This window comes from Armigeres subalbatus, chromosome 3 (assembly GCF_024139115.2).
Source record: "Armigeres subalbatus isolate Guangzhou_Male chromosome 3, GZ_Asu_2, whole genome shotgun sequence".
In the NCBI taxonomy this organism is placed as follows: domain Eukaryota; kingdom Metazoa; phylum Arthropoda; class Insecta; order Diptera; family Culicidae; genus Armigeres; species Armigeres subalbatus.
In genome coordinates this window covers 322,384,036-322,398,428 of record NC_085141.1, presented here as the reverse complement: position 1 = coordinate 322,398,428, position 14,393 = coordinate 322,384,036, and the positions used below count along the sequence as shown (strand labels likewise).

Below are 14,393 nucleotides of genomic sequence, written 5' to 3'. Positions count from 1 at the left end.
AGAGTCTACAAGCCATTCTTTCATTACATTTGACTCAGGAGTAGGGGTGCTCAATGGAGTAACAGCCAACGCAAATTCTGACGTATCTTCTTCCTTTACAATTCTGGCTCTTGGCTTGAACATTGCTGGTGGTTTCGGACAATCTCGTTTCATGTGTCCAGGCTTCAGGCAGTGATGGCAGACAATTACTTTGGATACTGCTTCGGTACGTAGGATTGTTTCAGTTCTTCCTGTTTTCTCATTTCGCTTTAATGATTCATCCAATAGTTTTTGCTTGACAAGGTCCATTGTTAATTCTTGTTCTGGACGGCTCTCTAAAGCGGTAGTTAGAGTTTCAAACGACGATGGTAGACTTCGCAAAACAAGTACAACAGTCAGGGTTGCACCGAGTTCTTGCATTTGCCAAACGTAGGAACATACCCTCCATTTCATGTAGATGGCTTTCCATATCATTGTCATTCTATATAAATCTTATAATTTATCCAGCTTTCCACGCTCGGTAAGAATGGCTTGACGATGTAAATATAAAAATCAATCGGTCACTTTACTTTTTGACACTATAGCTGAAGGAAAACTCACCGGCGAAAAGGCCTTTTTTCCCTTCCCCTCATCCAGGAAAACACCTCCCCTCCCCTATTGATTTTTATACACTTTTATACATTTTGTCGATGAAAATGACATTTTTTTTTTATCAGGGTGGGTACCGAACCGGGAAAAGGGGAACAATGCTGGGGAAACCAGCGAGTTTGTTCTATTTTGCATTTCACAGACTGTGGTTTTATCGTGGCTTTGAAAAATTAGATGCTTGTCGGTATTATTTTCGTTACATTGCATCAATGGCATTTGCAAAAGGTGAAAAGCTGCTACGTGTGACTGCAATGGCGAGTGCTCTCAGAAATTATTTGCTTGCACGAGTGATTTGCTTGCAACGTCTGACGGAGCCTAGGGGCCCTCCTTAGCCGTGCGGTAAGACGCGCGGCTACAAAGCAAGACCATGCTGAGGGTGGCTGGGTTCGATTCCCGGTGCCGGTCTAGGCAATTTTCGGATTGGAAATTGTCTCGACTTCCCTGGGCATAAAAGTATCATCGTGCTAGCCTCATGATATACGAATGCGCTGCGAGGCGGCTCTGTCCCAGTGTGGGGGTGTAATACCAATAAGAAGAAGAAGAAGAAGTCTGACGGAGCCTATACTCATGTTTTTCTTTTGAAATCCTTCTTATTTAGATTGCTATCAGAAATCAAGGTGGGTTTGGTCCTTGGTTTTAATATACTATATATAATAGCCCTGTTTGTCTGTCCGGTGACTAGCCAACCAGACGTAGCACGCGGGGAAATTCTCACAAAAAATGAAATATTTGCCACTTTAATTATTTTTACCATCAGATGCAGAAATCAAAACCAATGACAACCTTAGACAGCATTTGATGAAAAAAATCACAGACAACAGACGTTGAAATGTTTTATTTATTTTTTTTTAAATGCATGAATTAATGAAACGTTCATATTGAAAAAAAAAACACTTGCCACGGGCGCTATTGCGTCCACAAATAAACTAGTATAGGATAAAAATCACAAAAGCATGAGGATTACTACTCCTGGCCAAGCCTATCTTCAACCTAACTTGTGAGGGGAAGGACGTGTTGATGTAGCACTTACTTAATGAGAGGCCCCCTACTCAGTGACACCCTCATAAATATCAAATCAAAAACTTCACGCGGCGAATGACTGTCGAAAGGTACGGCCGCGGCAAACGATACACCGCAATGCTATTCACCCATAAGAATCAAGTAAACGGTGTGCAGAAAGCGCGGCGGTACCTTTCCTGAATGGTACGCCGCGCGCAATTTTGAGAAAATCAGGCAATATATGCTGTTGTCCAATAAAGGTAGCCTCACACCTCGGGAATTTGGTCGATTTGGTCCGCGGATTTTTTCCCCATGTGTTTTTACATATGCGATGTTTTCGAGATTTGGACACGGAAATTCAAAATCCCGGCCCCATTTAAAATGCACGGCGACCAAAATCCGGCGGAAAAATTTTCCCGAGGTGTAAAGGCTACCTTACACCTCGGGAAAATTTTCCGCCGGATTTTGGTCCCCATGCATTTTGATTTTCCGTGCCCGCATTCCGAAAACATCGCATATGTAAAAACACATGGAGAAAAATTCCGTGGACCAAATTGCCGAGGTGTGAGGCTACCTTAAGGTAGCCTTAAGTAAGGTCCGCGGATTTTTTCCACATGTATAAATATGTATGCGGTCTATGCGATGTTTTCGAGATTTGGGCCAAAATTCGGCGGAAAATTTTACCCGGGTGTGAGGTTACCTTTAAGGCAAATATTAATAAAAGCCAAAACGTGCATCTTGAAGGTTCTCTCAAATATAAAACCCTATTATTTATTATTATTTATTTATTCAGACTAATCCCGAAGTGGCCTGTGCGGTACATAAGAGTCTTCTCCAATCGGCTCGGTCCATGGCTACACGTCGCCAACCACGCAGTCTACGAAGGGTCCACAAGTCATCTTCCACCTGATCGATCCACCTTGCCCGCTGCTCATTTCGCCTTCTTGTGCCCGTCGGGTTACTGTCTGACATTTTGGCTACATGCCCGGCCCACCGCAGTCGTCCGATTTTCGCTTTATGAATGATGGATGGTTTTCCCAGCAGCTGATGCAACTCGTGGTTCATTCGCCTCCTCCATGTACCGTCCGCCATCTGCACCCCTCCATAGATGGTACGGAGCACTTTCCTTTCGAAAACTTCAAGTGCGCGTTGGTCCTCCGCGAGCATCGTCCAGGTCTCGTGTCCCTAGAGGACTACCGGTCTAATGAGCGTTTTGTAGATTGTCGGTTTAGTACGGCGGCGAACTCTATTCGCTCTGAGCGTCTTGCAGAGTACGTACGATTTCCAGCCACTATGCGTCTCCGCATTTCTCTGCTGGTATCATTCACTGGCAGTCACCAGTGAGCACAAGTACACAAATTCTTCTACCACCTCGATTTCGTCACCACAGATGCAAACTCGCGGTGGGTGGCTCACATTCTCTTGAACCTCTCTTCCTATCATGTACTTCGTCTTCGACGTGTTGATGACTAGTGCGATCCGCTTAGCTTCCCTCTTCAGTCTGATGTAGGCTTCCTCCATCTTCTCGAAGTTACGTGCCATAACATCTATGTCGTCAAAGAAACCAAATAGCTGGACGAATTGAAAATTGTACCACTCGTGCTAATCCCTGCTCTTCGTATTACCCCCTCCTCTGCGCATTTCTCGGAACTCGAGAATGCCCCTGAAACTCGAACTACGCACATCACCCGATCCATCGTCGCCTTGATCAACCGTGTCAGTTTATCCGGAAATCCGTTTTCGTGGATTAGCTACCATAGCTGGTCTTTGAAGTCGATGAATAGATGATTAGACTGGCCCAGGAAACAAAAGGTTGTCGAATTCTACGGGGCACCCCCCAGGATTGTGCCTTTGTGTAAGAAAATCAATCTCTGAAAATTTCAGCTCAATCGCTTGTTGTATAAGCTGGCGCATCTGATTTGGATTTTGTATGGTTTTTAAACTTCATTAATGTGTTTTTTTCAATTCTAGGATTAAGTTCAACACAGGGATGAAAGAGTTTGTATGGCAGTTTCAGCCAAAATTCATAGGAAAATACACCTCCGTCACTCTTTCGTTCAGGAAATTGGTTCGGTATGCCCGATTGAGCTCAGAATTGCAACAAAGACAGTTGATATGTTAAAGATCAATTCCACAGAACATTATACGATGATTAAATGACTTTTTATAAAGTTTCGAATGATTTATTAGGATTCGACAACTTTTTTTCTCCCCATATAAGGCTGGGCCACTCTAATAGATGATGTGCGGGCACGTTGTATTCGCGGCATTTCTATCTACAGTACTTGGTGAATGGCGAACACCTGGTCCGTGGTGGAGTGTTCGCCCATAAAACTCGCCTGCTACTGCCCCACGAACTCTCTTGCAATTGGTGCTAGTCGACGGCATAAAATTTGGGAGAGTACCTTGTAGGCGGCGTTCAGCAATCCAGCTTATCGTAAGAAACCCGGGTGGGTGCAGTGAACCTCCACAAATGTCAAATCAAAGACAATCCTGCAGGCAAGCTGGCGGCCATTACCGCTCGCGGAAAACTGAATACATCGACAAAAATGAAAACTTTCTTGTATTTTGTAAAAATAAAATAAAATGTAAGTCCCCTCAAGAATTATTCATTATTAACGCCAATGGTGATGGGTCAATTACGTCTAAGATAAGCAAATTTCTACTATTCTCACCAGAATCAACCACGTAATTCTAATAGGAGCATGTGACTATTCTTACCTCATTGAGTCTGGAATGTTACCCGCATTTTAATTTGCAAAGGAATTTCGGATTGTTTCATACAGTAAATACATGCAAAAAACTTTTTTTGTTTTAATTTTCTTCGCTTAGAAATCTGTTTAATGTTCAAAACTTTCATTTTTTCGCCACAATCACATCTTCTTGTTTTCAAATCTGCCACTTTATCCGTTCTTTTTAAATTAAACATTATACACTATTTGTTTACGACTGTAACCGATTTCCGCTTCCGCTATTTCCATTTCAGTTATTTTTGCTGTCATTATGTATCTATTGTTACAGTGTTGTTACGCATTTATTTTCCAATGGTTATTATCTGCTACAAAACAAAATAGTTATGTACCACATGTTCAAATTTGATTATACATTTTCGTTCTGTGTGTTGATTTTAATTTTCACTTTCTGGTTACTTTATTAATTCTTACAATGATAAAATGTGTTTCTTTTTTTTGTATCCTCTGCATTCTTCTTATCATAGCAAGATTATCATTATTTAACAAGAAATGAACATCATACTTTCCTAAATTTAATGGCGTCAAACCCACAAAGCTCGCTCGCGTTTACTTGTTCGTTGAATTGAACACGGACAAAAGTTGGATTAATAGAGCAAAAGATAACTGAGTGCACTCATGTTGTATACTAAAAAATACTAATATTTATTTTCCCATTTTACTTATTACTCACACAGGTTGCTTTCAGACACAAGAGTAACCATTAACGATCTTAAAAAATGGCTGTTTTTATGGAGAACCTCGGAAATTGTTGGGATCGTCTTTACCGATCAAAATGTAATTCGTAAAATGAAAAACATTAAGGCGATCGAGGAGGTTTTTTTCACATATGCTGCCCTATACACATTCAATTATTCAGTTTACTTACAGATGATAATATTTTACATATATGAACAAAGGTTGGCGTTTATTTATTGTAAAGAAAATCGCTGTTAGAGTAATTGTTCTACATTAGCAAAAAACAATTTTACACTAAAAACATAGGGAACATCGTTCATTGTTAAACATCTGATTAAGTTATTGTTTTGTTGAATATCGATAATTTCCAACAAATATATAATTAAAATACTGCTTCAAAGCAACGATACTGAAAAATAAGCGAAATTATAACTCAGTCGTTCACAGATAATCGCTCTTCAAAATCAGTGTTTTCTATATTTTTTGAAAATTATCCAACGCTCAATAATAGGAAGTGTTCTTCATTCACAAAATGTTCTACCAAACTGACGAATATAAATCATATTAGGTTTTATTGACCACCTACCTAAACTTTGCTACTTTTCCCCGAATGCCTTTTACATGCTTATTGGACAATATAATCTGCAATGATCATCCTCCATGGTTTACATAAATCAAAGAAATTAATTTGCATTATAAATGACACGTGCTATCAGAGCCGTAATCACATCGCTGTACCACATGGTGATCGTATTTTTCAAGGGATTTGCGGGATTGCATTTTTGGAAAACAAAAATCTGAATAGGGTATTTGGGTAACGGACATTCGAGGAACTGGAACTGGTTCAGTATAGAGGAAGGCTAGCTTATTTGACGTCGCAATACGTCCCGTCCTTAATCGTATGCTATACGGAACTGTAACGCAATGATGTCGTCGAGTCGCTGAATACATGACTCAGTTTATGTTTTCATTCCAACGCAGCACGATAATTAAGCACAATATCGACAACATCGCGACGGCAATCACGCTTCTTCAAGAGCAAATTTTCAAAGCGACCTTATTTTTTTGTAAGGAAATTCCAAGTATTCCCCAAACTAATACCACCATCATAAGAGGTTTCTAACGGCTGTAAGCTTGCGGGTTTGGTAGATTTGACTTCTGAATCTTGGTTTACAAAATCAATGAGGTCATTTTGAAACTTGTTTGTTGGATCACCTTTCAACCTTCCCCCTTCAATCTAATCCAATGATATTTTCCGTTTTGATTTTGATGAGTTGATGTGTCTTACAAAAATAGGTACGTTTCAATTTTGATTTGGCAGTACCAAATCTTTTTCAGTTTGTTCCCCGCATCTTTTTTTGATTAATTAGATCGTACGAAGTACACCAATACGTGACTATTAGACTGGATGTTGTGAATGTAGCTATGAAAGTTGAAATGACATTATTTTAACATATTTTTATTCTCTTCTTACGGTCGAAGTGAATACATTCTAAAGCTATTTGGGATATATTGATTTTTTATATCTCGTCATTTAGATAGCATCGAATATTTTACACAGCAAATTATTTTTTCTGTATTAGTTCTCCTCAATTTTGCTCAGTTCGATTGTTTTTTTTTTTTGTTACTGTGGGGCATTTCCAAGTGCATGTGCGGCATTGGGTATGAATGTATCATCAGTACAATAACTTCTTCGACGTGACCTTCGGAAGGTGTAAATTGTGTAAACTAATCCTAAGCATTATTTTCTAACAACTTATGTCACAAATTTCCGCTGCTGCAAAATTTGGTATCATGGCAGACTTTTGGGAGCATCAACTCCCGACTGGTTCAATCTGTACACGAAAAATAATTCAAAAATAAAGATCCCTCGAAAAACGGAAATGACCGCACCTACGCCAAGCAAATATGCCTGCCTATTTGCCTCATACAACAGCGCAGTGCCTGCTCCATTTCGGGGTTACTAATCTACTTGGTTGTTATTGATGTATACGTAATAAGGGATGTGTTATCAATTAATGCTAATTGCGGCCGCCACACTCGTCCTACCTGACTCTCCTACTCGAGCAAAATTGATGCAACAGATAGTGCTAGCAGTACTAGTAGTAGTGGTAGTAATAGTAATTTGCAGTAAGTGCTAAAGCTGCAGCGGCCCTAGTGGTTATAACTGGATATAGCTTGAGCGACTCCGTTTACAGTCTTTGACTTCAGTACATCGTTCTCGTAGGACATTATCGTCTCAGTGCCGTTCTCGTACACCCTGGAAGTAAAGTAAAAATAAAGTTTAATTGTTTGTTCTATATTTTGTAATCATAAAGCAACATAAATGAGAGAAAATGAAATGTAAAGACATTTATTCTGTACTCCGATGGCATTTTTTTTATCGAATTCTGTAAGACACATGGTAATTACGAATATTTACCCTAAGCTCAAATCAAGGATGTTAACGATCATTCAGTAATTTACGTTCATTCATTTAGTAGTTTATCAATAACACATTCCAGAAGCTGAATTTCAAAATATGTTGTATGATGGACTTCTAGTGAGAAGGTTTTTCTACAACTTTGCCTAATGGCTCGTTATTAGAATTCAACTAATAACGGAGTTGGAGCGCTAGTTCCAGTAACTTAATCTAAATGATTGGAATTTGGTTATCATTTAGTCTAAGTTACTGAAACTATACGTAGCTATAACTCCGTTACTAGTGGAATTCAAACAACGAACCATTAGGCAGAGAAACCTTCTCACTAAAAGTCCATCATACAACTTATTTTGAAATTCAGCTTCTGGAATGTGTTATTGATAAACTACTAAATGATCGAAGGCAAATTACTGAATGATCGTAAACATTCTTTCGAATCATGCATTTTTTTAATTCACATGAATAAATTTTTAATTTGTTTTAGTCAAAATGATGTACTAGGTATTTGATGCCTTGATACTCTGGACGGTTTAGGGTCATATGGCCGAATGCCGTTTGGTCGAATGCCATTTATTAAGTGTGTGGAGTGAGTAGTGAGAAGCAAGAAAGGTTTGTAGTAGGAAGCAAGAAACGAAAAGTGATAAGTAAGACAGCGAGTAGCAAGGTATACGAAGCAAGATTATCTCTGAAAAAACAATAAACAAGGAGGAAGAAAAAAGAAGGAAAAATCAAGAAAGAAGAAGGAAAAAGGAAGAAGGAAACAGGAAGAAGGAAAAGGAAGAAGAAAAAAGAAGGAAGAAGGGAGAAGAAAGAAGGAAAAAGGAAGGAGGAAGAAAAAAGGAAGAAGGAAGAAGGAAAAGGTAAAAAGGAAGAACCGAGAAGGAAGAAGGAAAAATGAAGAAGGAAGAAAAAAGAAGGAAGAAGAATAAGGAATAAGGAAGAAGGAAGAAAGAAGAAGGTAGAAGGGAAAAGAAAGAAGGAAGAAAGGAGAAAGACAAGAAAAGAAAGAAGGACGAAGGAAAATGATAGAAGGAAGAAGGGAGAAGGAAGAATAATAAGGAAGAAGGAAGAAAGAAGAAAAAGAAGGAAGAAAGAAGAGGGAAAAAAGAAGATGGAAGAATGAAAAAAAAAGAAGGAAGAAGAAAATAGGAAGAAGGAAGAAGGACGAAGCTGAAACTGATCGATATTTTTTTTTGGAAAATATGCATTTTTCAGGGTTGGCCGAATTAGGCACTTCCCCTACTTGTAATCTGAGGTCAAATTTTTTGACATTTCGGCCAAACGGCATTCGGTCAAATGGCCTGACACCTATTCATGGTTGTTTTCACATTCGAAAATGCTGCGAAACTACTTTATCGGCAATATGACAGCAACAAAAAAAATATAAAAAAACGACTGAAGCAAAATTGAACTAGTTACCTGGGAAGTGAGAGGCATCCATGTGCAATATTTATTTTTATTTTTGCTATCTTTATTAGTGAGGTTTTCGGCCCTGGGCCGGTTCACCTCGCATGTGCAACATGTGATAGATTTAGTTCGGAAAAGGTATTGAAGGGTAAACGCTCCCTTCGGTGGGGTTTGAACCCACGAAACCAGTACGCTAGACAGGTGCTTTCCCTACTAGGCTACGAAGGACCTCCGTCGTTCTCCGCAGCTTAGCGGGTACTGATGAAACCAAATTCCCAGCACCGGGCACGTAGCCGAACTCTCGCATACATTTTTATACATTTTTCAGAACTAACTCTCATATGTATTTTTGTACAAATGCCAACCAAGTAGGATGAGTATTTAGTATTGTCCGGCTCCTACCTATACACACTTGCTTCATCAGCAAAGGCGCTAAATGAAGTAGGGTTGTGTGAGGTTGTGTCAATTGGTCGTCAGATCCCAACCCACGCCCATCGAAGGGAGTGGTTACCCGCCAATACCTGTTCCGAACTAAATCAATAACATGTTGTGCATATGAATAATCGAGTTTCAGACATAGTTATGAAATGGTTGTTGAAAGAATGATATTAATAATTTTTCAATCATGTGTGGCAAGACTGATGTTCAATTGAATAGAGCAGTGAACAAGCATTGAAACAACAACATTGAAGATTCAAACAACAATATCTACGTTGTTTGATGCAGCAATCAGAATATACAGTCGACTCTCTACATCTCGTTGTTCTACAACTCGATATCTCTCCCTATGTCGATGGTTTGCTCGGTCCTTTCAACCTACGTACATTTTTGCTTCTTGCATCTCAATAACCTCCCTATCTTGATATCTCTCTATCTCGATGTGTTCTGTTCATATTTTGTTCAAGATTTTCTCTCTCTATGTCGATGTATTCAAATTTCTAGGCAACTAGACCACCTTTGGACAATAACAATCACATCCGAAATAGTGTTTTCAGATCCGGCTTGACTAAAAAGAGTATATTCACAAAAAGTGAAAATAAAGTACAAAAGAGTACAATCCATGTTTTTTTTTTAAATTTACCATTCAAGTTCGATATTGTAGCGTTCTGATTCAAATCATGAACATAACTCGAATTCCGAACACCTGCATTTAAATGAGAATTTCATCAATATTTGCGTGGTCCTTTCCATGGGATTGATGTTGAATTTGGTTGTAATCTTGATCCTCCGTACGGAAAACCGATGGAATTATGAACTGTAGGATATAAAAACGCCAGTGTTTGGAATATGAGTCATGTTCGGAATTTGAGTCTAAAAGGTTTATTTTTTGTTCGTATTTGTGGGATGGAATTGTGTTTAAAACTGTCTGATACCTGAGGCTGAAGAATAGGTTTACCAGCTTGAATGAACGCAGTCTGTAGTATGAGAAGGAACGTTTAAAAAATGTTCCCAATTCCAACGCATGATTGTAACCATGTTTCCGGTCCGACATGCAGTTTGTAATTAGGATTTGTAATTTGTGTCATATTTAATTTGATTGTGCTGGCTTTTTAAATTTTTGATATCTAAATTTATCGAAAAAAAAACATATTGATACATAAAAAGTGAATAGTGGAAGTAAATGTAAGAATAATAGTCTTTTAACCTTGTAGCATTTCCTCTAAGACGCTCTAAAATAATTAATCAAATTAAGTATCATGAAAATAATAAATATGTTCAATTCAAATCGCGACTTACACAATCTTAGCGTTTTTTATTTGTACAAACTGAGGAAATTTGCAATGTAAATAAGAAAATCAAAATTGTACTAACAATATAAAAAAAGGGTACGTACAACCTTTTTCTCCAAAAAAGAAGAGTACTGTGTTTTTCTGTCCTCAAAGAGTACGTCTTATAACACTCCGAAAGAAGAGATGACATTTGTGTTGTTGTCGTTTTTCATAGCACCTAGCTTTTTTCAATCTAGTACCCATATAAATTTTCCGTCCATTTCTAGATCTCTCCTTATCTCCTAGGATTTTATCTCGATGGTCTCTTCAATATCGAGATGTGTAGAGGCGACTGTAGTTGTTTAAACTGTGCAAGATTCTTCTGAGTATTTCACATAACGATATTTCCGTGAGTCGATTGTCCCTTGCATACCGACTTATGGAGTTTCAGAAAAATAGGTCCCGATTTACAATAAATAAATATTTTTATCTTCTGGAGGGACATCGGACGGTGGAATAACCAGGAATTGTATTGATCCATGGAAATAGACAATGGATTGTTGCTACGCAAATTGGAGAGCATTTCCAAAATTTCCAAAAACGCTAGAAATCACGCCAAAAGTGGCCTAACAATCTATGTTTCTTCAAACCCGATTCCTGAAAGCCAGCATTGCCAAATTGTAAAAACCAGTCTGTAATTGCATCCATATTTTCAATTTGGTTCCAAAACATTGAAAATTGGTTCGAAAATTAACTTTTGTCAGTTGAACTTTTGAAGTTGGTGTCATTTTGATCCGCTAATACACAATGTGTCATTTTTTATTGCACTAGAAAGGTTAATAAGTTAAATTAAAAAAAAAACCTGATGATGAAACGCATTTTTTTTTTTTTTCAAATAAATTTGTTTCTTTTTTCTTTTTTATTGTATTGTTATTTATTGTCAACAGGTGAAATGGTCACCCCAATGACCGTTTACTTAAAACTAAATACTGGACTGGACGTTCTCCAAAAGATCGGGAACTCGCGAAACTATTTTAAGAAGAAAGTCTATTAAAAAACTGTTGTACTCCGAGCCTACCAATGATTGTTGTGACCCCTTCTCATGGACTTGTGTGACCATTGAAAGTTCCCGGAAAATCCGGAACATCACTGAAATTGGTAAATTTATCAAACTTTCATGTTACTCATCCTAGAAAAGTATCTTTCTTTGGAAAACTTTGCATTACACTGGTCGACAGTAAATTTGTATTCGCGATGCTTATGTGTTGCATTTGTAGTTCTCGATTTCTAAAATCGACTGGTTACTGGTTGTTTGATTGGAAAAATCAGAGATTATTTTGTCATAAAGTAAGGAAGGAATCATCGCTTTAAAGGCGTTGAAATCACTTGCATGTTTGCATGATTGCATGTTCAGATAAGTTAAAATACGATATCTGAATGTCCCTATGAGTGTTTTTCAGGCGAAAATGGGCCTCCCAGTCCCAGGGGAAACGATAGATAGGATTTTTGAAAAATTACAGCAGGATACACTGAATTCTGTTTTTACACGATTTACATTTCTTTCAATTTTTTTTGAATTTTGAATCCTAAATGTTTACCACTCTAATTACTGTGACTTTTCATTGAATTATTTTGTTTTTTTTTTAACATGTTGCAAAGATTTTGGTGGCAAAATGAAGCCTATTACGAGCGAAAAAAAAACTCGTGTAAAACAGAATCCAAGTATAAAAGCATATGGAGACGCATGGTACATTTGTGCGATGATTCATCTTGTGACTGAACGTTTTACCAATCAACACAGCATGTCCCTGAAGGCCCTAAAGTCCTTGCGTATTATGTGCAGTCCAAATTAGTTTGATGCAGATGTTCTAGGTTCTCCACATTGTTCTGGAATTCAGATCAATTAGTCTACCAGGTCAACTACGCCTGATATCCGATCGAAATCACCCTAGCATGTCCTTTCAAGTCCTTAGGCCTTTTGCGTATTATGTGCAGTTTAAATTACTTTAATGCAGATGTTCTAGACTCTCCAAATTATACTAAAGCTCAGACCAATTAGTCTACCAGGTCATATCTTGGTAGCAAACCAAAATAACCCAGCATATTAACCAGATCAGGAATGCATAACAAAATTATATATCAATTGTTATTTAAAACAACGTGTGTTATAATTAGATAATTCGATAAAAATGTGTGTTCGGCCAGTTTTATTTCATATCAAAATTATAACAGCATTAGTTATGAATATTTTCACAAAATAATTGCCTGCATTTTTTGTAGATATTGGAAACAAAATCGGATGTAATCACCTTCATTATAACTTGAACTCGCTCGGTATCAATACATAGCTGGAACAAAGTTAATTGCCTACATTATGGATGGAAATCTGTCGTGGTAGCGTACCAGATTTTTATCCGTGATGTAGGCAATTACCTTGAAAGTAGATTTTTGTACAGAAAAAAATATATCAACGTTTGTTATAATGTTGATATGAAGGTATCAACCTCTTTTTTAATTGTGTTATGGCTAGAGGTATTTTTGATATATTTTTTGTTATTTTAACAACTAACCAGCAAAATTTATAACACATTTTGTTACAATATTTTTCTGAAATAAATAACTCCCCTTGTTATAATTTTGTTATGCATTATTGATCGGGAATACGCCGTGTCTCGAGTAGATTCAAGTACGAGACACTGAAGACGACCACACAGTTACGGTCGAAATACGTATCTGCAAAGATAACAGAACGTAGTGGAATTAAATGGAGAGTACTAAACTCGTCTTAGACGATACTTTGTTTGCCTACATTATTGGTTCTTCATGATTTTTGTTCTGTGTCAATACTATCAAACTCAATGTAAGTTATGTCTTGTAAAAAGTGGAAACTGTTCGTACATTTTATTGTGTCAAGGTAGTCTAAGGCTATACTGCCACTAACCGCATGTCGAGCACATCTGTATATGGAGGCCCAGGCGGTTAGCGGCAGTATAATTCGATTTCAAACTATCTGTTATTATCTATAATGTACTACTGATTAGTTATGAGTCAGCTTCAGCTATAGGATTCGCTTTTCAGTGACAAAGAAGAGCTTCATCACGCCTGTTCCCTAACTATTAGTAAAAATTATCGAGAATGAAGCCGTCATAAGATTGTTCATATACCATCATTATAATGTGTGGCATTTTAATTATGGCTCTTCGAAGTGAAACATAACAAAATAAGACTGGCACCACGTTCCTAAAAAAACTTGTACTCAGTGAATCCAGCTGTCAATTCCCTACGAATGTCTTTAATACATTGTTTATCAATAAATGCTTAGCTAGCTAAATATAAGCGTGGCTACGACTCATCGTCACAGGGAACGCATCAGAAAAGTATTGCCGAAAAGAAGAGAACTCACATCATTATCACTGATGAAAAAGGGCTCTGCCTGACTGCACTACCATTCAAGGCTCCAAGACACGATGTCCGTTGGATCTCATACACATGCGTTGAATTAGTGCGTCAATGCCAGATATGTAACGCGGCACTAAACAAAAATATTTAACATGTCTTTGGTTGCCATCTCAGTGCTAATGGCATAAACCCACCCATCGCATCAAGATCACATATCCGAAAAGAGGGGATGTTAGAAAAATGCTTGAGGATATCATTTCAATACCAAATTCTCCAAACTACCCTTACACTTCGGCAAACAAAAAACCAAACGGCGACTCGACGAATCGAACAGCTCCTCCATGCAAACCAACACCATTAACACGCACGCGAGTGTCTCTGCTGCCCGCTGATAGCGCTGGC

At 37.9% G+C, this 14,393-nt stretch overlaps 1 protein-coding gene across 4 annotated transcripts in view; it reads right to left on the bottom strand.

The window, feature by feature from the left end:
- Window positions 1–6,497: 6,497 nt before the first annotated feature.
- LOC134225470 (dnaJ homolog subfamily B member 6) overlaps window positions 6,498–14,393 on the bottom strand; it is a 431,651-nt gene continuing 423,755 nt past the window's right edge. For all 4 annotated transcript variants that reach the window (XM_062705565.1, XM_062705568.1, XM_062705566.1 and 1 more), the window contains one exon: window positions 6,498–7,314. In XM_062705565.1, the coding sequence (XP_062561549.1) occupies window positions 7,209–7,314 (106 nt within the window). In that variant the 3' untranslated portion in view covers window positions 6,498–7,208. The remainder of the gene's footprint in view (window positions 7,315–14,393) is intronic.